This window comes from Sitophilus oryzae, unplaced genomic scaffold (genome assembly GCF_002938485.1).
Source record: "Sitophilus oryzae breed Bouriz unplaced genomic scaffold, Soryzae_2.0 scaffold_1443_pilon_pilon, whole genome shotgun sequence".
Lineage (NCBI taxonomy): Eukaryota > Metazoa > Arthropoda > Insecta > Coleoptera > Curculionidae > Sitophilus > Sitophilus oryzae.
In genome coordinates, this window is record NW_022146108.1 from 797,698 (window position 1) to 821,681 (window position 23,984).

The window sequence follows — 23,984 nt, forward strand, 5'->3', positions numbered from 1 at the left end:
GGGCCGAGCTTGAATTGTTTGTAATATGTCGGTAGCGCATTTTCTTTGTTTCTATTATTTGGCCGTTTTTTTTTGTGAAAGGTGGCCTGTTTGCTTATTCACAAACATAAAAATTTAGAATGTATGGGAGAATTTATATCATGTTTTATTAACTGTGTAATGGAATAAATTGGGAATTAATTTAATTTATATTTTGTTTTCATCATTTTCGAGCATTTAAATAAAAACTTGCTTTAAAAAAAGATTTTTTTAATTAATAATTTTATTTTCATCTTTTTTGTTTTTCCTTCATCGGTGGATCTCTGTTTAATACATCATTGCTAGGTATTTTTTCTGTTGATTCATATAACTATCTAATTTTTCGATGCGGGAGTCCTTTTAAAGGCCTACTAACACAAACATAAGCTCTCTCAGGCAAATCAAATGCTTAGTACAAGTTTGTTCACATTTATTACACACAAATTTAGTCACAATATTGAGTCAAAGAAAGTAATATATTACTTTAGTAGTTATCAGGATCAGGTACGCCATATTTCTCATGTAGAAACATACTCGGTACAGCTTTCTTAACAAATTCCATCATCACGTTATTCTCTTCGCATATGAAAGGTTTCTTGAAATCGCACACCTCATCGTGCCATGCAATTCCATCCTTGTATTTGTTGTTCATGATAGCTATGCATGCCTCAACTCTTCCAGTGTATTGAAATTCTCTATAATACGAAAAATAGATATTATTATATGCAATTAACTTTAAAAGAAAAATTATATTGCTTCCATTTAAGCTAAAATATAATTACATAGTATTTTATTCTGCTAGATAATACTGGGTGACGCATTTTATACTACGCGGAGGCTCTGAGAAGAACGAGTGTTTTTATTAAAATTTATTCTAAGAAATTATTTGAAAAAAATCGAAATAAAAATGAAACTTCTGCATCCTGTATCTCCGAAACTAAGCATTTTAGGACATACATTTATACGAACTTTTTTACTTATTTTTATCTGTAAAATATGCTGCCGATGTTTCTGGAATACAGTTTGGACCACCCTGTATAGTGTTCCACAAGGTATCTTTCAAAAAATTACGCACCAAAAATGTGTTCTTTTATAATAGAACACTCTATACAGGGTTGTTCACCACATACGACACGGAATATTGTAGCTATATAAATATCAAAGTTGTATTTTTTTAAAGGGAACACCCTGTATATTATTAGATTTTTAGTTTCTACGATTAAAATAAAGGTAAATTTGATTAAGGTTTAATACACTTAAACCTTACCGTTTTTGAAATATTTTCAATTTTGTGAAATTGCAGTATAAATTTTAATGCTCTCCGAGAGTATCAAAGTTTTTAATACTAAATATTTACTGAAGTTTATTTATTGATCAGTTATTGTGTTGCAATAATAAAAATTTTACTACCTTATGCAGAGTGTCTAAATATTTATTTTAAATAATTATTAGCTTTAAACGGCAATAACTTGTTTAATTTAAATGGAACAGCCTGTATATTTTATGAGAATCAGATGCACAATTTAATTTTGTGTCAAATTGTATTATACCATTTTCTACCTATCTCTTCAAATTTCCGTAGAAAATGAATTTTCTTGTAATTTAGAACTCATTTATCAATATACCCATGGAATACTGACATTTTAGATTATTTTTAAAGATGTACCAAATTTTTAAAGAGTACAGATACTAATATTGTCGATATAGTTCGTTTATTTCATTAAAAAAACTGTTTAAATATTTGTTAAAGAGGACCAATTAATATGATTCCAGTATTCAAACTACATTAATTGACTGTTTGCGTTGATTAATAATAATTGCTCCAAATACTAAAAAACTAAATTATGTATGTGCATTAGACAGTGTGGTAAAAAACTAACACCTTAAAAATGATATTTTATTTTTGACAAATGCTTATTTATAACAACAGAGACGTTCATTTTCATAACTTATTATTATATTGATTTCTGATTCAAATCCACATTTATTTAGAATAATTTATTAACGAACACAATTAAATATGTAATTAATTAGTATTTGGGCGGAAATACTGGTGGTATATTTAATTAGTGGTATACTCTTTTATAAAGATTTAAATAGTTTTCTTTTTGCATACAAATGGGCTAGTAATATTATCGTTTTACTAAGAACGATAATATTACTAGCCTGTACATTTTGTACATTTGTTGTTTTAAAAAAATCTAAAATGTCAATATTCCATGGGTATATTGATAAATGAGGTGTAAATTGTAAGAAAATGCATTTTCTATGAAAACTTGAAGGGATAGTTAAAAAGTGGTCTAATACAATTTGATAGACAATTAAATTGTGCATCTGATTCTTATAAAATATACAGAGTGTTCCATTTAAATTAAACAAGTTATTGCCGTTTATATATATCGAATGAACAAGGACCGAGAACTCCTCGACATAATAAAAAAGAGGAAAGCAGCCTATTTGGGCCATATCATGAGACATAGCAAGTATGAATTCCTTCAGCTCATCATCGAGGGTAAAATTGAGGGAAAGCGCGGACCCGGACGACGGCAATGCTCCTGGCTGAAGAACATCAGAGATTGGACAGGCCTGGACTCACATACTTTGCTGAGAAGAGCGAAAAATAGAGAGGAATTTTCCATGGTTGTTGCCGATCACATACTTACGACTCACATACTTTGCTGAGAAGAGCGAAAAATAGACAGCAATTTTCCATGGTTATTGCCGATCTTCACTGAATGGAGAAGGCACTTTAAGAAGAAGAATTGCCGTTTAAAGCTAGTACTTATATAAAATAAATTTTTAGACACTCTTTGTAAGGTAGTATAATTTTTATTATTGCAACATAATAACTGATCAATAAATAAACTTCAGTAAATATTTAGTAATAAAAACTTTGATACCCTCGGAGAAATGAAGCCTTAGAATTTATACTGCAATTTCACAAAATTGAAAATATTTCATAAACGGTAAGGTTTAAGTGTAATAAACCTTAATCAAATTTACCTTTATTTTAATCGTAGAAACTAAAAATGCACTAATATACAGGGTGTTCCATTTAAAAAAATACAACTTTGATATTTTTTATTTATTTGGGACACTCTGTATCTTGTAAAAATATTTTTAAATTGTAGCTCTAATAGTCCTTCAACGAACCCAAAACTTACAATTTGTAAAAATCTAATGGTTTAGCTACAATACTCCGTGTCGTATGTGGTGAACAACACTGTATATTAATTGCTTTCCGGATTCTAGGAAAAAAACTAGGTAGATTTTATTACAGAAGCATATGATAAAATGTAAGCTTTTTGACGTATTTAATATTTTCTAAAAATGTAGATAAAATGTATACAATAGCTAACTTTTGTCAAGTTTGGATTGTTTGGATATGTTTGGATATGTTTGGATATGTTTGGATATGTTTGGATATGTTTGGATATGTTATAACTACCTAGATTTTATCAAATAATAAAATCTACTGACACAAAATCATAAAAATGAAAATATATAAATATTTGTCTGCATTTCATAGAGAACAAATACGTTACCTGTTGTCAGGTTGAGATAAGAAATATGGTCCACCAGAAGACCAATCGGTATGTAAAGGGTCATCAGTGGGGTGCAGGTAAACACCAGTAGCTGACCAGAACCAACCATAAAGTTCCAATGGGTATAAATGGGGACTTTCACTTCGTTCACAGCCTTTAAAGTTGCATAGTCTACCGGATGTCCATACTTCATCAATCTAAAGCAAATGGAAAAATAATTTAAATTCAATGTCCCAAGTAACTGTCATATATCTTTTAAGTTGGTGGTTATTTTTTCGGATGTTCTACTATTTTCTATTTCATTATCTCTCTGAACGAAGTGTGTTATGTATTATTATACAGGGTGTCCCAGACTGAGCGTAAATGAGAAGTTTCTAGAGAAGTACAACATCTAGATTTTTTTGCACATCATTATTTCACAACGAGATCAATCGCTTAAAAAAAATATTTAAAATTTTTGGAGGAAAAAACTGCCTGTCAAAAAAATGTTTATAGCCTAAACGTCAAATTTAGTGATTTAGTGACCACAGCCACATGTGTGACATATAGATAAGACACGTTTATTGCATGTCATATGACATAGGCCGTAGCTATCATGCAAATGAGCGATTAAAAAATTATCGTAAATAATTTTTTTTTTCAAATGGAAACCTACTTTTTTATATCACTAGTGAAAAGGTTTTTAAATTCGTTACTTTTTGATTATACATGTTCCTATACTTAAAATAAATCGTTTTTAAGTTATTTCAGATTTAGTTTTAGAGCGTATATTTTTCTTGAGTTTATCTACATAGCTCTCTGTGACATTAAATGTCAAACAGTCAGCCAGTTTATTTTCTTCTGTCAGAAAACTAATTATTTGAAATTTACATATTATAAATATTGTTGCTTAATACGTTATAGAGTGTATTTATTTATGAAAATATATCTCTTATATTTTCTCTTATATTATTACATCTCTCTCCTATATTCTGCTCGTTAATCATATCTAATGTAATAGTTGATATTACTAATAATATTATATACGTATGATCGAAAAAAAAAACGGAGCAAAATGGGCTTGAAAATGACGATCGATGAAATGCTGTGGTTGTAACAAAACGAAGTGTCACGATATAACATGGACAGTGGGGTACAAGAGGTTTTACATCGCTTGACGTTTAAAGTCACTGGTTAAAATCAAGAAAAAATATATGCTTTAAAACTAAATCTTAAGTAATTTAAAAACGATTTATTTTGGGTATAAGAACAAAGGAACATGTATAATCAAAAAGTAACGAATTGAAAGACATTTTCTCTAGTAAAATAAAAAAATAAGTTTCCATTTGAAAAAAATGATTTGTGCTATTTTTTTTAATCGCTCAATTCCATAGATGTCATGGACGACCAATATTATATGCCATTCGAACAATTTAATTTTTGAAATAAATAGCTTACGTCTTCTATTTATGTCACAGTGGCTGTGGTAATTACTAAATTTGACGTTTAGGTTATACAATTTTTTTTTGGGGCAAGATTTTTTTCCTCTAAAAAAATTTAATATATTTTTATTTCTCAAAAACGATTAATTTTAGGTACATAGTGTTTAGGGAATGCAATCCCGCAAATGCTGGATCCCGCAAATGCGGGATCCCTATGAGATTCCGCGGGGTCAAAGTTGCGGGATTTACCACGCGGGATCCGCGGGATCGACACATTATTGCTGATTAACCGAATCGATCTCGATCAAAGTCAAATCGCTTCGTTCCGGGCAGATGCGTCGACGCTCGCAACCCGGGGGATTCCCCTTACCGTTTGGCCATTAAAAATAAGTGAAACAAACAGGTTAGTTGTTAGATTTTTTTCTGGCGTATGTGTGTAAATGAAGAAAAGCGTTTAACTAGTACTTGTGGACAATTTCGTCAAATAAACTGCCAGACATAATTGTCGGAACAAGCAAAATTTTAGGGTAAATTTAAAGTTGAATCTCTTGAACTAATGAAGATTTTGGGATGCCGTTTGGACCAGGTATTAGATGCATCTATTGTGATTAAGATGCTATGTGGTTTTCGAAAATATATTTACCGAATTCTCGTATCCAGGGTGTTTTATAAAAGTGTAAAAATTTGATCAAGAATCTTTTTTACCGCAAATTTAAAATTTTAAAAAAATCGAAATTTTTATCAATATGTATTGAAATTAGAAATATCGATTTGATCGGTTTTTTAATTTTTTTAATAAAAAATTATTGATATAGAGTGTATCTAAAAGCAGATAACTAACACAAGTTAAAAAAACTTCAACATCAGAATAATATTTTTATTTATAAAATAAGTAGATAAATTATAATAAAATTTTAGTTTATTTTTATATTATTAAATATATTTTTTGAACACCCTGTATACATCGGTCCAAATTTCTGTACAGCTAGTTTAATATACACGCTATATCAATATATTGTGGGCCTATGCAAAATGTACAATACCTTTTGTACCATTTGGGACCAAATGTATGACTATTGTTTACAGTCCCGCAATTTTGCGGATCCGCGGGATTGATTGCTTTCATCCCGCGGGTTTGCGGGATTGAGTTTTTGGTGCGGGATTGCATTCCCTAATAGTGTTTGATACCAAAAATCATAAAATTTTACATAGAATTTAGTTATGTAATAAAAAATGTGACTACTTACCCATTTCAAATAAGAAAGTTGCCATCACCTTCCCGTATTTCAGGAAGTGCCACCATATTGCAAATATTTTAAATCGATAGATCTCGTTGTGAAACAATGACGTGCAAAAAATTTCCGATCAAGATATTGTAGTTCTCTAGTAATTTCTAATGCGCTCAGCCTGGGACACCCTGTATATACCTACTAGTTTTATACGAGTATTATTTAAGAAGGAAATTCAGATTTTTTTTCTACAGCACTTCTATTGTCAATTATTACTAAAATTTTAATGTAACATTTTTAATATCTAAACGTAAATATGATTGCAAATACTAATGTAAACTCAAATAAAAAAAACTTAATGAAGTAGGTAAATATTAAGCGAGAAAATAAAGCCAAGCCTCGAAACTTTTAATTTCAAAATAATCTCTTTTTCAAAAGCGTGCTTTATTTATAGTCCAATACAAACTTCTTAATACGCAAAACGACTTACTCCAAGTTTTTCTATCCAGTTTTTAATCCAGTCGTTCTCGACTTTCGTTTCCAGCGACACCAAATCCATGCACATTTTCCGGCAAAAGTTTCGCGCGCCGTACCAATCCTCGTTGCCTTTGTTTCCCATCCAACTTAAGTAGTAGCTTACACCTGGAATATGATTTGTACTTTAGGGTTGTTTTCCCACGATGGAAAATATAAGTTTCTGTTTAGTTAATTGTAAGATATCGTGAAATAAAGTCAAACGAAATAAAGTTGGTTAAACAGAAAGTTTTAAATTTTGAAAGAATATTCACAGTTTCTTGGGCAAAGGTTTCATTCAACTATTTTACATTACAAGTTACAATTCCATAGATACAGTGTATACCGGGTGCGTCACAAAAGTGGCTCACCCCTATAACTTTTTTATTTTTTCAGATAAAAACGAGATTTGATATGTTAGTATATGATATTAATTAGGATTAATTGACTATTCATTTGTTATTGGTCACTTCCTGTACCATCGGTATTTTTTTTACTTTTATTCGATAAAAATGATATTCTGAATAAAATGACATATCATATGTCAACTTTTGACATTCTCGCTCAATAAAAAAATGCATTTTATAATTCAATCTAGAGTGCCATGGCTGAACACTAATTTTTAATCAAGGAGCTTTGGAAAAATAGATTTGATCGTCTAATGTTTTTAGTGTTTTGTCCTGGCCATTTAGAAAATGCTCAAATCGTATTTTTATTCATATCTCATTTTTTTCAAATGGAACGAGAGTGGCTCATTAGCATATTTGGAAAAAGCATTTTTTACGAATAATTTGATGCCATACACGTGGTATTTCAAGTCAAATTTGCGTTACGAACCACAAGTTATAATTTCAAATAAAATATATGCAAAAATGTCAAAAGTTGACATATGATATGACATTCTATTCAGAGTGACATTTTCTATGGAATAAAGTAAAAAAATCCCGGGGGTGCCGTTTAAAAATCAAAAGTTGTAGCCATTTCCGGTGAAACCGGAAGTGACCGAAAACAATTGAATACATCAATCAATCCTAATTTATGTCATATAGGTACTAACATACCAAATTTCGTTTTTTTTTTCACTAAAAAAATAAAAAAGTTATAGGGGTGAGCCACTTTTGAGACGCATCCGGTATATGAATAATACATATAGTAATGAGAAAAAGAATAGGACTTGTTTGTTTTTATTAGATTCACACAACAAAAGTGTTAAAAATTACTGCTTATTTTTATTATATTTTACAAATATTGGCAATAATCATCAACTTTTAACTTCGCTAAACTTTTATCTTTAGTCAATAATAAAATTGGTCCCATTTCTTGTAAATTTGTGCCCTCTAAAAATATTCTACATCCTTCTGTGTGCATTTAACTAGAGATGCAACTAGAGATGAGCAAAAATCTCAAGCTGCGATTCAATCGCTGCGATTTTAAAATTACCAATATTACTATAGCTGTAGTATTACTATAGGCAACCAGTATTACTATAGCTGCGATTTGCGATTTTGCTGCGATTGTGATTTTGTGGTCTATTATAGTAAACTGCGATTTAATTTTCTCTCTGATATTATTTATTTATAGAGAAGATATTATTTTTCTAAGGCCATAATCATAATATACCGGGTGTTTCTCAAAAGTAGTTCACCCTATAACATTTTTATTTTTTTCTGATAAAAATACGAGCTTTGGTATCTTATATATGAAATGAATTAGGATTGATTGACGTGTTCAATTGATTTCGACCACTTTCTGTTTCACCGGAAATCACTACAACTTTTGATTTTTAAATGGCACCCTCAGTATTTTTTTACTTTATTTGATAGAAAATGACGCTTTGAATAGAATGGCATATACGTTTAAAAAATCGTATTTTAAATTTCAATCTAGAATGTCATGGCTATGTTAAAAACACTAATTTTTAATCAAGCAGCCTTGGAAAAATAGATTCGATCGTCTATTGTTTTTCGCGTCTTGTCCCGATGGTCATTCAAAAGATGCCCAAATCGCATTTTTAACCAAATCTCAATTTTTTGAAATGGAACGAGGGTGGCTCATTGGCATATTTAGAAAAAGCATTTTTTACAAATAATTTCGTCTCGTAAATAATAAAATCGCGATCGGAGGTTACAGTCGCTGCGATTTAAAAATCGCAATCGCAGTTTTTCTCATCTCTTGTTGTAACAGAATTTGTTATTGTGGATTTATCTTATCACACACATTCATATTAATCACCTCAGATATCGAAATACATACTAGTAATTAATACATATCCATGTACATACTTCTGTAGTTTTAATATAAATATTTGAATATACAGGGTGTCAAAAAATAGTGTACTAAACTTTAGTGGATGATACTACAGATAAAAATAAAAGGAAAAGTTCCTATGAGCAGTAACATGTTTTAGGATGTTTCCTGAAGAAGTTACAACCCTTAGAAATCTTTACTTTCATTACTGAATTGGATTTTTTTTGAATATTTTTTAGATCATATCTGGTATGTCATTCAAATCCCTACTAGTTACTAATCAAAATTTTTTTACATCTCTTAATTTTGCTAATACAAAAAATTGAAGTATCCCAACATTTAAACACTAATATCTTGGAAATAATTTCACGTTTAGAAATAATCGGAGAGTACCTTTCTCACGCAAAAAACTCTTAGATTTTTATGTCATAATAATAATCCTCTACTCTGATGGAAAGTACCTTCAGTTATACTATTACCATTCGCTTTAGCCTTAAAAATGGGTGTAAGAATACAAAATTTTAAATAACATAGTTCGCAACTGATTGTATTATAAAGATAATGGTTTACGGTTTTTAATGTTATTGATTTTTTATGTCCAGAAAAATAAATATAGTATATTATTTTCATTTACCCTTTCATGGGCACGTAACTTCCTCAGCAAGCTTTTTAAGGTATACAGATTGTTAACTGGACGGTTACTTATTGGGGAACAGAATGGCAATACTGCCTACATTCCAAATGAGTACTAACCTAAGCTGCCGACTTGTCCCGTCGCATCGTCTGTCGACGAGTGGGCCGAGGTTTCCATATTTCAGCCATAAAGCTCTTGCCGCGAGTAATAAACAAATTAACAACCTGTATACCGGTTTCCCAAAAGTGGCTCACCCGTATAAATTTTTTATTTTTTCAGTTAAGGATTCTCAGTTCAGGATTAGTTAACGTATTTATTTGTTTTTGGTCACTTGCTTTTCACCGGAAATGACTTTTGATTTTTAAATGACACCCTCGGTATTTTTTACTTTATTCGATAGAAAATGACACTCGAGAATGGTTTATTTGAATTTGTAACATCCGGTTCATATTGGCAATTTGACTGGAAATATCAAGTGTGCGGTACTAAATTATACGTAAAAAAAACTTTTTTCCAATATGCTAATGAGCCACTATCGTTCCATTTGACAATATTGAGATATGATTAAAATATGATTTAGGTATTTGTCAACCGGTCAGGACAAGACACGAAAAACATTAGAAGGTCAGATCTATTTTCCAAGGCTCTTTGATTATAAATTAGTGTTTTTAACACAGCCATGGCACTCTAGATTGAAATTTAAAATAAGATTAATAATAATAAAATAATTTAAAAATCAAAAGTTGTAGTCATTTCCGAGGAAACAGGAACTGACAACTGAATACGTGAATCAATCCTAATTTATGTCATATACTAACATACCAAATTTCGTTTTTTTTTTCTGAAAAAAATAAAAAAGTTATAGTGGTGAGCCAGTTTTGATAAACACCCTATATACATAAGAACTTTTTGATTTATTTTTTGACATCCTGTATAGTTTAGACCTTTTGGTGTTCAAATAAAGAATAAAATATTACACACAGCTTACCTGCTGGTGATCTTAAATGAGTTTCCCTATAAGCACATTTATGGGGATCTGGCAAATCCAACAATTCCGGCTCTGCATAAAACATATCGGCAGCCTCCTGGCCATTTAACACACACCATAACGACGAATACACAAAAAACACCACGTATGCAGACATTGTTATAGCAAAGTTTATTTCATTTAACTGACAAATTCACCATGTAATTTCGAAATTTGAAAGCAATTAAAAAGTATTTTATTTTAATGTCTTTTCATTAGTCTACCAGGGAAATAAAAGACATGTGAATGAACTGTATTTCACTCTGAACTATATTGTTATTATTGTGGAATTTGTCTTTTTTATTTGTTTTTTTTATTTGGACAGGTTTTTATCAAGAGCTTGTTTAGTTTTTAATATTTTACTTAATATTGTTTCTATGCATACAGAATATTTATCGAATACTTGTTACCTTTTCTTATTTTTATCATTTTGGATTATAGTGTATGTTAAAATAATTTTTTTGGGATAATGTAACAATATACTTAATAATGCTTTATATACAGCGTGAGTCTTAAATAAGCAATTATATGCAATTATTTTTAGTAAAGATTATATTTGGACGCTATAAACACGTCTGTAAGGTTTTCTCGTGAGAAAAATTTTTGGATTTTTCGAAAAAAATGTTTGGTTTGGTTGTAGTAAATCAAATTCTGGAAAAGCTGGTGATACATCTCTAGAGGATGGATTCCTAAAGGAAGATAAAAAAAATTGTTACACATTGCTAATGCTTCGTTTTTTTTTATAAAACTCAATTTATATGAAGCAAATATTACAATACCTCAATTTTTACTAAAATCTGTTTAATATATCAGATGTTTAAATAAATTCTTTGAGAGGAAAACTCAAATAATTGCTCGTAGGAAGTTAGGAAGTTTTCCGGGTATTTGCAAATTAAAATATTCCAAATGCAAATGATCGAGTTCAAAAGACTGTTTTGCCGGTATTATTGAGACGCTTTAAAGAGATCGTGGATGTATGAAATTTTTAATTCAGTACGATTTAAGGAAATTTTCATAAATTATTATTAAGCTGAATATAAAAAAACATATCTATGACACAAAATAAATCTGAAATTATTGTTCCTCTCATATTTAGATAATCTCTTTGTAGTTGGGCCCATTGTTAGCTATGCGGGCCCAAGTTATCCTTGCTAATTTTCTAATTTGATGGGACCTGAGATGGGACCATGATCCCATCTCAGGTTTGGTCTTCTTCTAGATCTCTTAATACCTCGTGGATACCATGCTGTAATTTTTGAACATGAGATCTAACAAATAGGTTACTAAAAATGTATTCTGGTCAAAATGCACATACAAATAATTAACATGAAGTTATGTAAAAAAATCTGAAGTATTGTATTAAATAAAATTTTTCAGTTGTATTGAAATCTACAATACTTCAAAAATCTTATTCACTGACAAAAAAAAGTTAGGTGATGTGTGGATGGTATCTTTATTTTATTAAGAAACAATTTTTGGTGATTATTATACTAAACTATGCTGTCAGATAGTATATTACCATTTCTGTATATCATTATAGTATATTGTATTTTTGTGGATATTACATTTGATTGAATATTACATTTGATTTACGGCCATGGTACTGTTACGTTTTTCGTCGGTTTCGTGTGGATAGAAAGTCACAGTTTATTTAAGCACTATTTATTTAACAATAATTAACAAAAATAATAACGATAAAAGACTTAAAGAACTATTTACAAACGATTTATAACTAAGAATTTATTTTTGAATTTTAGCGCGTTAACTGTACTCGTCTATTTATATAACTGCCCTCTCTAGGCCACAGCCGCCGGCTTTTATACCGACAGCTAAAGATCTCTAGAATAGTCCATAGATCGTTAGGTGTATAGAGAAGGTTTCGAATATTCTCGTATGTACTACTCCATTCCAGTGGGATTCGATTCTTCTCGAACGAATGAATCATTACGGTGTCTGTTCTTTAATGCGATGTTAAGGTCATCTGAGGGCGGGACATATAGTTAGGTTAGGTCGAGTCCACACGGATCCGCAACAGTACGTTAGATGTATATGGAGAACCGGTGACAGCATTTTTTGAAAATTTGGATTTTTTCAGCGTTACAATGTTGTAAGGAAAGTGGTACAATTTTTCTTATTTCAAATGGAAAACCCGGTATATTATTGCATTTTTGGAAACTACCTTCATATCTTATAATTTTTCTCTGATACAGGGTGTCCCAGAAATAAGTGCAAGTATTTTAACTGGTAGTATCTAGCGGTCTCAGAAACACGCCTAAGAGGTATTTTTTGCGGAAAATAAATTAAAAATTTGGAACTTTTTTAAAAAAAAATGGAAATTTTTTTAGTTTTAAGTTAAAAAACATTTTTTTTTGATAATATGGCAACATAGGTAGTAACTTAAATTTACATGAAAGAAAATCCAGAAAAGATCGAGTAGATCTCAAAATTTTAGCAAAAAATCATTTTTTTTTTGAAATTTTCATAGTAAAAGAACACGGTTATTTTGTCTTATTTGAAAAACGATAAAGAGAAAAAATGTTTCTTTTGACCAGATCTACCACCCCTTAAAATCCTTGCACTTATTTCTGGGGCACTCTGTATAATATTATTTATACAGGGTGTCCCAAAAACAAGTGCAAGTATTTTAACTGATAATATAGTTCAACCCCAGAAACACGCCTATGAGGTTTTTTTCGCGATAAAAAAATTTTGAAAATTCCAAATTTTTTGAAAACATAATTTCTTGATAATATGGCAACATGGGTATTAAATTTAATTTACAAGAAAGAAAATCCAGAAACGATCCAGTGGTTCTCAAAATTTTAGCAAAAAATCATCTTTTTTGGAAATTTTCAAAATAAAATAACTCCATTATTTTGGACTAAAAACGATAAAGAGAAAATATGTTTCTTTTATCGAGATCTACCACCCCTTATTATATTATATTAGCCTATATCTATATCTAATAGTTTTCGAGATAGAAAATAAAACAGTTGTAAAATTGACAAAGACATGATCTTGAATAAGCATTCGTAAAATCATTAATTGTACATTTCTTTAAGGAATTCAACCGCGTATGTATATTATTCAAATAATCAAAAGACTAATAAAATTACTTTTATTATACTAACCCTTAGTAGAGCTATCTAAAAATTAACAATCTTATTATTATAGATTTATTGCAATCGTTTCGTTAAGTTAATTTGTATAATATAAAACCATTTGTAGAATAAATAAAAAACATCCTAAAAAGAAACCCAGGAAAAGCCTAACAACTCCGTAAAATTGGAAATCTTATTCAAGTATGTCAATGTAACCGTTAAACAGAACTGTCAAAACGTAAAAGTTCTAATGCATAAATACATAGAAAGCATTATACCTCCTTCTTCGTTAATCATTTTAATCAAAGTTTCCGTTGGATTAAATGAAAATTTTAAGTTATTTTTTCTAGCTCTGAATAGCGAAATAAATTAGTAATGCAGCATTTAAATTGTGAAAAATGACATATAAGCGTACTGTTTTCATGAAACCCGAGTGACTCCCGGCTTCAGCTTTTAGCATATGAAAAATTTAAGAACTTAAACACGTGCCTTTATTAGATATTCCCTTGCTATTCGGCAAAAATTGTCGCCCGTAAAACGGTTTCCATTAACATCCCCGGCACGTCGCAGTTATTTGTTAGGTAGTTAGTTAACCTGCAGCTATAAAAGTGCGAGGCAACTTACATACATATTAGAATAGAACAGATTTTCAGGGGGTTACCTTTACCCTCTGCTTCGTTAACATTCCTCAGCTTTGCCGGTGCTTATGCGACATTGAGTTTGTTTATTTGCAAGAAGTTAAATGGGTATTAAACCTGCTATTTTTAGTAATACTACTTTTTGGGAGGGATTTTGAACATACAATAGTCTCGAACAAAAAAATATATTGTTTTTGTTCTATCATGCAAACTTTTATGTTCTACTGAATTAATATAAGCTTTTTTTCCATAGCAACTGTTAAAATTGCCTTATATCTATCAAAAATACCCATATAACACAACACAATCCTATAGATATCTTGAGGATATCCACCAAGGATATAGTAAATATCTTAGGGATATTCAAAAACCAGAGGAGGATATTTATGGGATATCCAGATGGGACAAAAAAAATCATCTTCAAGACATCCCTATGTAAGCCTTTTACGATTATTTGGGATATTTATAGGATAATACAAGGATGATGTTGGGAGCATTATAGAATATTTTTAGGACATTATATGAGGACTGTTATTTGACAATACTTACTTTATCCTTAGTATATAGTAAAAACGTTTGCGATTTAGTTTTATTTAGCCACATTTTGACGTTATTCATTAGATATTTTTATTAACAGCTCTAAAATATACCTACATATTATGTCAATGAATTTTGCGTCAAAATTTAGAAGTCTATTTGTATGAGTTACGACCTTTGAATTTATACTGTATCATCGAAAAAAAACGACGTTCAATTGGCTTGAAAAATTACGATCGATGACATTCCCCATATAATTTTACATACAAAATACCAGCAATCTTCATTTCCAAGCCACCTCTGACGCCGTTTTTTTCGATGGTATGGTATTATACCAGATTATACTACCCTTTATGGAGTCTAGCAGTTTATGTCTAGCAGCAACAGTTTACATCAAAGTTAGCACACAGGATACAGGTATAATTTCTAACACCACACATTCCAGGAACTCACAATTTAAACACAAAAATAGGATTTCTGTTTGAATAGATCAAACACGAAAATGGATTTAGGGATAAAGAACAAGCGCTTTTCAACAAATTTTCACCTATAATTTTGTCACAAATTTTTCATTGTGAGACCCTGAGTCGTTAGTCGTTTTTCGACATTAGTTGAGGTTAGGATAGAATTTCTGCTAGAACAAGGCTAGAACTATGAGTATAAGAAAACACTAAGTCAAACTCAACCAGTTTTGTTAGTTTCAGTCATTTTTAAGCCCATCCAATATCGACAAACGACCGAATTCACCTCGAATTTCACTAAATCAAAGAACTGAATAATACACGATGCAAAAACAACTGTCGAGATGGATTATGGGAATTTTTTTGCGCGGGCGTGGGAAATTTTTTGTGTGGGGAATTCTCTGAATTACTGGGAGTGGCTAAGCTCATAAATATCCAGGTTATCCACAAGATACCAACAGGATATTTTGTTGCCTTGACGTAATATATATCTATCTGTATGGTTTAGATCTGTCTGGTTTAGATATATATCTATTTGTAAGCTTTAAATGTCCTATTTAATAAATGCATTGAAGAAGAAATAACCCCATCACAGTGGAACAACGCAACCATCATTATTGTACACAAGAAAGGTGACGTTACAGACCTTAAAAACTATAAGCCCATCAGCCTTCTTAGCCACGTATACAAATTATTTACTAAAATACTCACCAAGCGTTTGACAAATAAAATAGACTTTTTTCTTTCGAGCGAACAAGCAGGTTTCCGATCAGGTTACGGAACAAATGACCATCTTCTAACAGTCAAGGTCCTTATCGAGAAATACATTGAGTATAATAATGCTTGTCTTCGTGGATTTCGAGAAGGCCTTCGATTCGGTAGACCAGCGGAAGCTTCTAGAGACACTAAGTGAGAGTCGCATCGATCATCGATACTCCTCAATCATAAGACATATATATGATAATGCCACGGCAAACGTCAGAATATCGACAAATCAATGCTCAGATAAATTCAATATCGATCGAGGGGTAAGACAAGGCGACACACTGTCCCCTAAACTATTCGTTGCTGTGCTAGAAAGTATGTTAAAAATGATAAACTGGGATTCAACAGGAATTAACATCGATGGCAAATTGATAAATCATCTCTGTTTTGCAGATGACATTATTTTAATAACAGACAACATACTGAGGCACAGAATATGCTGGATATGCTGAATGATGCTTCGGAAAAAGTCGGTTTGAAAATTAACTTGTCAAAGACACAATACATGACAAACCTAGTACTAAGTGGAAATTTAAACATTAATAACATACCTTTGGAACAAGTGCATATATATATATAAATACTTAGGGCATGAGATCGTTATTAGAAGGGATAATCAGGCCCACGAAATTCTACGAAGAATAGGTTTGTCGTGGGCGGCATTTGGCAAACTAAGGCATATACTGAGATCTGATATTCCCATATGTTTAAGAAGAAAGATCTTTAACCAGTGTGTCTTGCCTGTCCTCACGTATGGAGCTGAAACGCTTACTTTGACAAAAAAAGAACATACATAGAATACAGGTCATGCAACGGAAAATGGAAAGGTCTATGTTGGGAGTTACACTCAGAGATAAAATACCCAATCATACAATACGAAATCGAACAGGAGTAAGAGATGCGGTGATATCTGTCTTACATCTTAAATGGAATTGGGCAGGACATGTGGCTAGGATGACAGATGGACGGTGGACAAAGAGACTTGTGGAATGGAGACCGAGACACGAGGCCTATAGAAGCAGAGGACGACCTCCTAGTCGGTGGACAGATGACATTAAGAGGGTGGCTGGAAACTGGATTCAAGTGGCACAAAATAGAAGGAAATGGCTAGAGTTAAGGGAGGCTTTTGTTCAGCAGTGGACGGTATAAGCTAAATGATGATGATGATGATGATGGTTTATTGCATTTTACGTAATATAAAAAGTAGTACATTATTTATTTTTCCTAAATATCTAGACGATATTGTTAGGATATTTTTTTATCATGAGCATGTTTGGATATCTCAGCTGAATGTACATTAGATATACGACAGGGATATCCATAGGATATTCTATTCTGAGACATCTATATGATTTCGGGATGTCTGGAGGATATCCTATAGATGTCTTTATAAGATGATCTTATAATGGGACATTCCGAGATTCTATGAATATCCTGCGGATATTGTGTGTTATATGGGTAGTAGATAAAATAGTACTTTAACCGCAAAGGTAGATTAAATGATACTTTAACAGAGAGGATAGGTTAAAAACTTTATTTCTTCTCGCACGTTTTTTAATTGCTTCCATTTTTGAGAATGTTTGTATTCCTTTTCATAAGTTATTCGGGATTTAAATGGAAGTAGTTTGGATATGGCGTTTGTCGCCTCAGCCTGAATTTTTGTTGGTAATTTACTTATTTCGTTTTGAGCCATTTCTGGCTCCAATTCAATCAGTCAAAACTGACAACTAAAGAGACAGCTTTATTTATTTGTCAAATTACATAGAAACCAACGCCAACCCAGCACAATATTTTTTCTACTCGTAATAAATTCCTTGAAATAATAATTTCTGAATATTTTTTAACACGTAACTCGCTATGGAAAAAAATATTGTTTTATACACGACATTGAAATTGCATTATCATCTCCCGAAATTAATTCACTCGCGATTTCATCGCTCATGAATTAATATTTTCGGTCGACGATAAAATACCATTTTATCGCCTTGTATAAAAAATAACTATAAGCATAAACTGTGTGTTGCTATTTCTACGTAACGCAGTATATAATTTACAAATTTTTATCAATTATCTATCCAAACCAAACCACCCCCAAAATCGATCATAACATTATATCGGATCACTTGACGCAAAAACATCTCCTCTCGTCTCCCGCTGCTGCCGGCATTCTCCCGCGCAATTAATAACATAATATCCAGTTAATTGTATCTTGCGTTGCCTAATTACAATTTCCTATCGAGCCGAGCGCAAGTCGCGCCGAATTAGTGACTCTCGAATGAGCGCGCCGAGGTAATTGTCTTAAAAGCGATTAGAGCCACTTCCCGATTCGGAATTAGACAGGTGAAGTGTACGTTTCGACAGGGCTGGCTTTTCGCTGGCTGAAGGATTAATTTCGAAGAAATCGTGGTTAAAGTATATTTCACGAATTAAAGTTCAATCAGTGGTGTATAATTATAGCAAAATAAAAACACTAAATCACCACAATACAACAAAACACTTTTACTTTTACACTGGACGCGCGTTTTGCTAACCATGTTAGCATCATCAGCAGATGATTATAAACTAAAGTACAATCTACAAGTTGAGTGTTTATATACTCGCTCAGTGGGCACCGAGTGGGCGTGATAAAATCTAGCCAACCGAGTCAGAGCCCACTGAGCGTAACAGTTAGTTAATCAACAATATGTTCGGCAACGCAAGATTTATCCGGTCTACCATATCTTATCTGAGCTAAATGTTCTTTAAATCTAGTTAATATTGATCTTCTAGTTTGCCCAACATATTTCTGATTACAATCTTTACAAGAAATTTCGTAAATACCCGACCTTTCCAGTGGAGGTGTTTTATCCTATAATATAATATAATATATAAGTATAATTATATACATGTACATTATTGTAGAGATAGTAGAAGAATATATTACTTGGGAAAACTATTACACAGCTCGGGATCTCTACTACTAGAAATCAACAGAAGAATTAAGTTAGCATGGAGTACATATGGAAAATGTATTAGAATAATAAAAGCCCTAGCGAAACAAGGTATTGAGAGGCGAAACTCTCACCAATATGTACAAAGAAGCCAAAGCAATTGTAATGATATACTAAGGGCTGGCAAAAGTTAGTCTTGGATCGAGATTTCCGTATGTAAGAAGAGTACAATGCGTTTATAATGTACTGAACAAAGAGAGGATAGTAAACACGTTGCCAAACGTATGAAATAAACCGAGAAACTGTGCACATCGCTAAGAGACGTGGAAGGGGATATAGCAGATTTGTCGCAGTTGACCGGTCGACCCAATCAATACCTCTGTCAGTACTTAAAGTTCTAGGGAAAGGTGTACGTCATGCGTTCAACGATTTAATTACGTCTCGTGATACTTAATTTGTTTATTTATTAACTAGTCGTTGTAATTTTCCCTATAGCTTGAATTTTTTTAAGTGCAAGCTAGAAACACTTGCAATTTTGGTAAAAATATGTGGAATTGAATGGGTGTTCGATAGTGGTCGCGCTATTAGAACTATGAATTCAAAAATCGATATCTTGAAATCTATTGGAAATAATAGATTGTAATTTATTGAAGAACTTTGTTAATATTTCTGCTGCATTTTCTTTGTAGACAGTATGTGAAAATTTTTAACTATAAAAAAATTACACGATTGCTGAAAATTGCTATGCTCTAAAAGTAAATTGATGGATCGTTTACAATTTTTGAATGGAAAAAACAACCTTATCGAATTTTTCTTATGTAAACATATTGTAAAATATCCGATCTTGGAAATAAAAAATAGTTTCAATATCTAAAGTGGTTCTTGAGTTATGGCCTGTTATGTGTTAAAAAGTTGAGTTTTTAAATTATCGCGATTACTGACGTTTTCTCGTTATAAAAAAAATGACACCCTAACGATATTCTTATAATTCCATTTCAGATGCTCAGAAATATGTCTAATGATTTTATCTAGTTATCTCTTGAAAAAAAAGTCTTTTAAAAATAAGCGGTTTGCGATCGTCATTTTACTTTACTTGGTAGGGAAAGGCGTATCGGCAACGCCGCAACAGTACACCGTCGCGCGTCGCTTCGGTCGGTCGCATTTCTCTCACTCCGACTTAATAAGATCCCTATGCGATTTACTTCCACACATGTAAATGCCGACCCAAAAGTAACAGTTGCCAGCACGGTATAAAACAACCCCAGAGTTCCCAACTGGCAATGGAGTACGATATAGGGAGACGTGATATCCCCAAAACTGTTTACAGTAACACTAAAAGAAATTTTCCGTCAACTGGATTGGCCCAACAAAGGATTAAAAATAGATGGAGAATATCTTATTATCAATAAGATAGATTGCAAATAGTCCTGAAGAACTACAAGCACAAGTTAACGAACTAAATAAAGGAAAAAAAAACTACTACTAAAACTAAACTACTAAGAACTAAATAAAAAGGAAAAAAAAATAGCAAAAATAAGGAAATTGCAGGTCGCACAATGCTCAATGGAACGAAATATGCTGGGAATAACCATAAAAGACCGTAAAAGAATAGAGTGGCTAGGACAAAAGACCTAGGTAATAGATTTCATCCACAGAATCAAATCCCTTAAGTGGCAATGGGCAGGACAACAGATGGTCCTGAAAAATTACAGAATGGAACCCACGAGGAATTAAAAGACCTAGAGGAAGACTAGAGGATAACTTGAACCCGCATACTAGCCAACAATAGACAACAATGGGCCCAACTACAAAGAGAGTATCTAAATATGTGAGGGAGGCTACACCCTAATTGGAAATGGTTGAATAATCTTGAATAAGAAATGAAAGTGATGATGATCATGATATAGAACTAAATCCGCTATAAGAGAGACAAGGATACATTAAAATACGCAACCAACCGTCATTGAACCGTCCAATCAGATCAAAGGAGTAATCGTTGTAGATCGTGCGTTATCGATGATGTTCGGTACCTGGAGAAAATTGACAATTGACAAGAGAATTAATTGTTTATTATTTTTGACTTTTTAGTTCGTTTAATTTAATAATTACTAAAACCAGTAGTTCGAAAGATATATTTAAAAATAAAAGATAAAAATCCAAAAATTAATTATCTATTAACGTGGATTTGGACGACAATAGGTAAGAACACTAAATTATTTCTATATTCGATATAAACTTGTTTATTAGGTTTTTAGTTTGTGATGTTTCATGTGATGATCATTTTCATGTTCATCGTCTTTGAATTGACATGAGGATATCTATGGAAAAGTAACTAATCTGAAAGTAAGCCAACATATCGTTTGTCCTTTGTGTGCTAAAGAAAAGATTTTCTTTTCGCATCGTGAGGAAGTATTACATCAATTAAAAAATGTTAGGAAGTTGATTACTTGTCATGGAAAAGTATACCAATGGAAATTATTTGTTAAAGAAGTATAATTCTAAGGGTAAATTTTATTATAATTAGTAACCTGTCTATTTTTTATATGTAGATGTTTCAGGTTTTAAGAATAAATTGGTTGAACCCAAAATCTGGAGGAAGTACCTATATCCATACACAGAATATGCCCATTAAGAATACTAGTCCAAATTTGCTTTAATGGTAGGCAATTATTCAATACAAATTAACTTTTTAAGTGACTGAAATATTAAATAGTTTAGAATATGGTATAACAATGTAAAAAAATACTATTTTCAGGAACGATTAGGGCCCGATATATTTGAAACTCATGTTGGACATAGTATTGAGTTGGGTAGAATATTATTCTACGTTAAGTGAGGATATCAGATACCTATTATTGTACTGTATTTTAATATATACATTAGAATTGTTGGTTTTTTCATATTTGTTTTATATATTATTTTACTTACAAGTTATATAAAGTTAACACTAAAATCTACTTTTTGACTTATATAAGTTAGTCTGTGGTTTAATGCGTGATTACATCCACATTATGATTTCAAGTTTTTAAAATATAAATATTATAACTGGCTTTAAAAACTCCATTAAACTGTTAAAAGTGTAATTTATTTCAAAATAAATATACATATACCTATACCTAGGTATATATAAATATCGAAAAATATATATTAATATCGAAAGACATTTTTATTTCCTTAACACCAATTTAATAATCACATACATATGTATAAACATTTATTTGCGTTATTTCAAATGAAGACCACAGGAAAAACCAGCTTTGTTCATTTTAACTGGAGCCGAGAAAATGCAATTACGAGTGAACTACTCTGGTTTTTCTCCTGTAGGGCAAAATAACTAAGCTGTAATATCTCTAAGCATATTATTATTGCTTTCTTTGATGGTGCCTCGAATAATGCTAACACTTGCCTATAAAATTGTCTCGCTATCAATTTCTATGAAAATGTAACATATTATCTGGTTTTTTCCGTGTAGTCTTCAAATGATCTAAAAATTCAGCAGGAATGATCCATTATGCAGCAAACACACTGATGTTGAATCATTGGAAGCTTTTTTGTGGGTATTTCACAAATAAAATCAAATGTCTGATCAAAAACTGAAAATGCAAAACAGATAGTAAGCTTTATAAATACATACATATATATATATAAATAATCATACCTACATCTATTTAAGTCGTACAATCCAACCGATATTTTAATATCCTAACCCAAGTAAATAATCAAAAATGCACTTTTTATATCAAAAGCAGTAATGTTACCAAGGGTTCCAATTAATATCCAGGATTTAAAAAAACACGATCCTAATTCTTATTATTTTTCTAAATACGTATTGTCTGATAGGCAATTACAAAATATAAATCTGATGTAAATAGAAAAATAAAGTAAAAACTGTAAAAACAGGTAAAAACTCTTCGGTAAAAACAACAACAAAAATTCTAACCAAAGATTTAACCGTCATACGACATGAGCATCACGTGATTGCACAATACCCAACGATACGGTACGTACCTCTTTCATCTGATTGGACGGTTGGTTGCGTATTTTAATGTATCCTAGAGAGACAATAGTATATAGTACTTCTGAGGACAATTGGAAACATTGGGACTCTTAGTTAGATTATCCAGACTATGCCGACAATGGCGCCCACAAATAGTGTGGAAAAATTAAGGGTTTCATCCTATTCCAGTTGACTCCGGAAAAACTATAGCTAGTTTAACGCATCTCAATGAAAAAATAAATAAATCTAACATGGACACTATATTAATATTGACGACTCCTTTAAGGCTACTGTCTCTAATAAGGTCAAAGTTGAATTGCGCTGATATTCCATCAAAATTGGCAGAAATTCTGTTGCCGATTAAGGTAACTGTTACTTTCATTAAAAAAAATCAAAAATCCTTATTCGTGTTGCCCACCTTCATTCTAACAGGTAGGCAACAGCGTTCAATAGAATTGGGTGAATATACAGGGTGGTCCGAACTGTATTCCGGAAACTTCAACAGCATATTCTGCAGATAAAAATAAGTAAAAAAGTTCGTATAAATGTCCTAAGATGCTTAGTTTCAGAGATACAGGGTGCAGAAGTTTCATTTTTATTTCGATTTTTTCTAAATAATATCTAAAGTAACGTCAATATTTGGATGAAAATTGGGGCCTGGGAGTTTTTTGACATGAGAAATTTTGATTTTGATGTCAATATGACTCATACTAGTAGAGGGCGCCACCTACATGTATTTTAAGTGTTTTGAAGCGTAATAACTTTTTGTCCGTACCTGTATAAAACTACCGAGTGAAAAAATATACATCTCTGTGACTTTTTATGTAAAAAATATCTCTTTGTAAAAATCGCTACGAGCAACCGTTCTTAAGATATTTAGAATTGAAATAGTCAATACATGCCATTATTGACGAAAAATAA

At 31.5% G+C, this 23,984-nt stretch overlaps 1 protein-coding gene and 1 long non-coding RNA gene across 2 annotated transcripts; one reads left to right on the forward strand and one right to left on the reverse strand.

The window, feature by feature from the left end:
• Positions 1–431: 431 nt before the first annotated feature.
• On the reverse strand, positions 432–10,906 carry LOC115877340. The gene is made up of 4 exons (XM_030893487.1): positions 10,596–10,906; positions 6,704–6,855; positions 3,564–3,760; positions 432–713 (listed from the first exon to the last, which is right to left on the reverse strand). The coding sequence occupies exons 1-4, from the start codon at positions 10,750–10,752 to the stop codon at positions 503–505; spliced, it is 717 nt and encodes a 238-aa protein (XP_030749347.1). The 5' UTR covers positions 10,753–10,906; the 3' UTR covers positions 432–502.
• A 10,099-nt stretch (positions 10,907–21,005) lies between these two features.
• On the forward strand, positions 21,006–21,964 carry LOC115877341. The gene is made up of 4 exons (XR_004049327.1): positions 21,006–21,265; positions 21,314–21,570; positions 21,625–21,725; positions 21,822–21,964. It is a non-coding gene; the product is annotated as an uncharacterized LOC115877341 (long non-coding RNA).
• The last annotated feature ends 2,020 nt before the right edge of the window (positions 21,965–23,984 follow it).

Coding starts and splice junctions, on each gene's coding strand:
- LOC115877340 (XM_030893487.1), bottom strand. CDS start 10,752: ATGTCTGCATACGTGGTGTTTTTTGTGTATTCGTCGTTATGGTGTGTG. Junction 6,856..10,595: donor TCATTTAAGATCACCAGCAG/GTAAGCTGTGTG, acceptor ATCATATTCCAG/GTGTAAGCTACTACTTAAGT. Junction 714..3,563: donor TTATCTCAACCTGACAACAG/GTAACGTATTTG, acceptor TTCGTATTATAG/AGAATTTCAATACACTGGAA.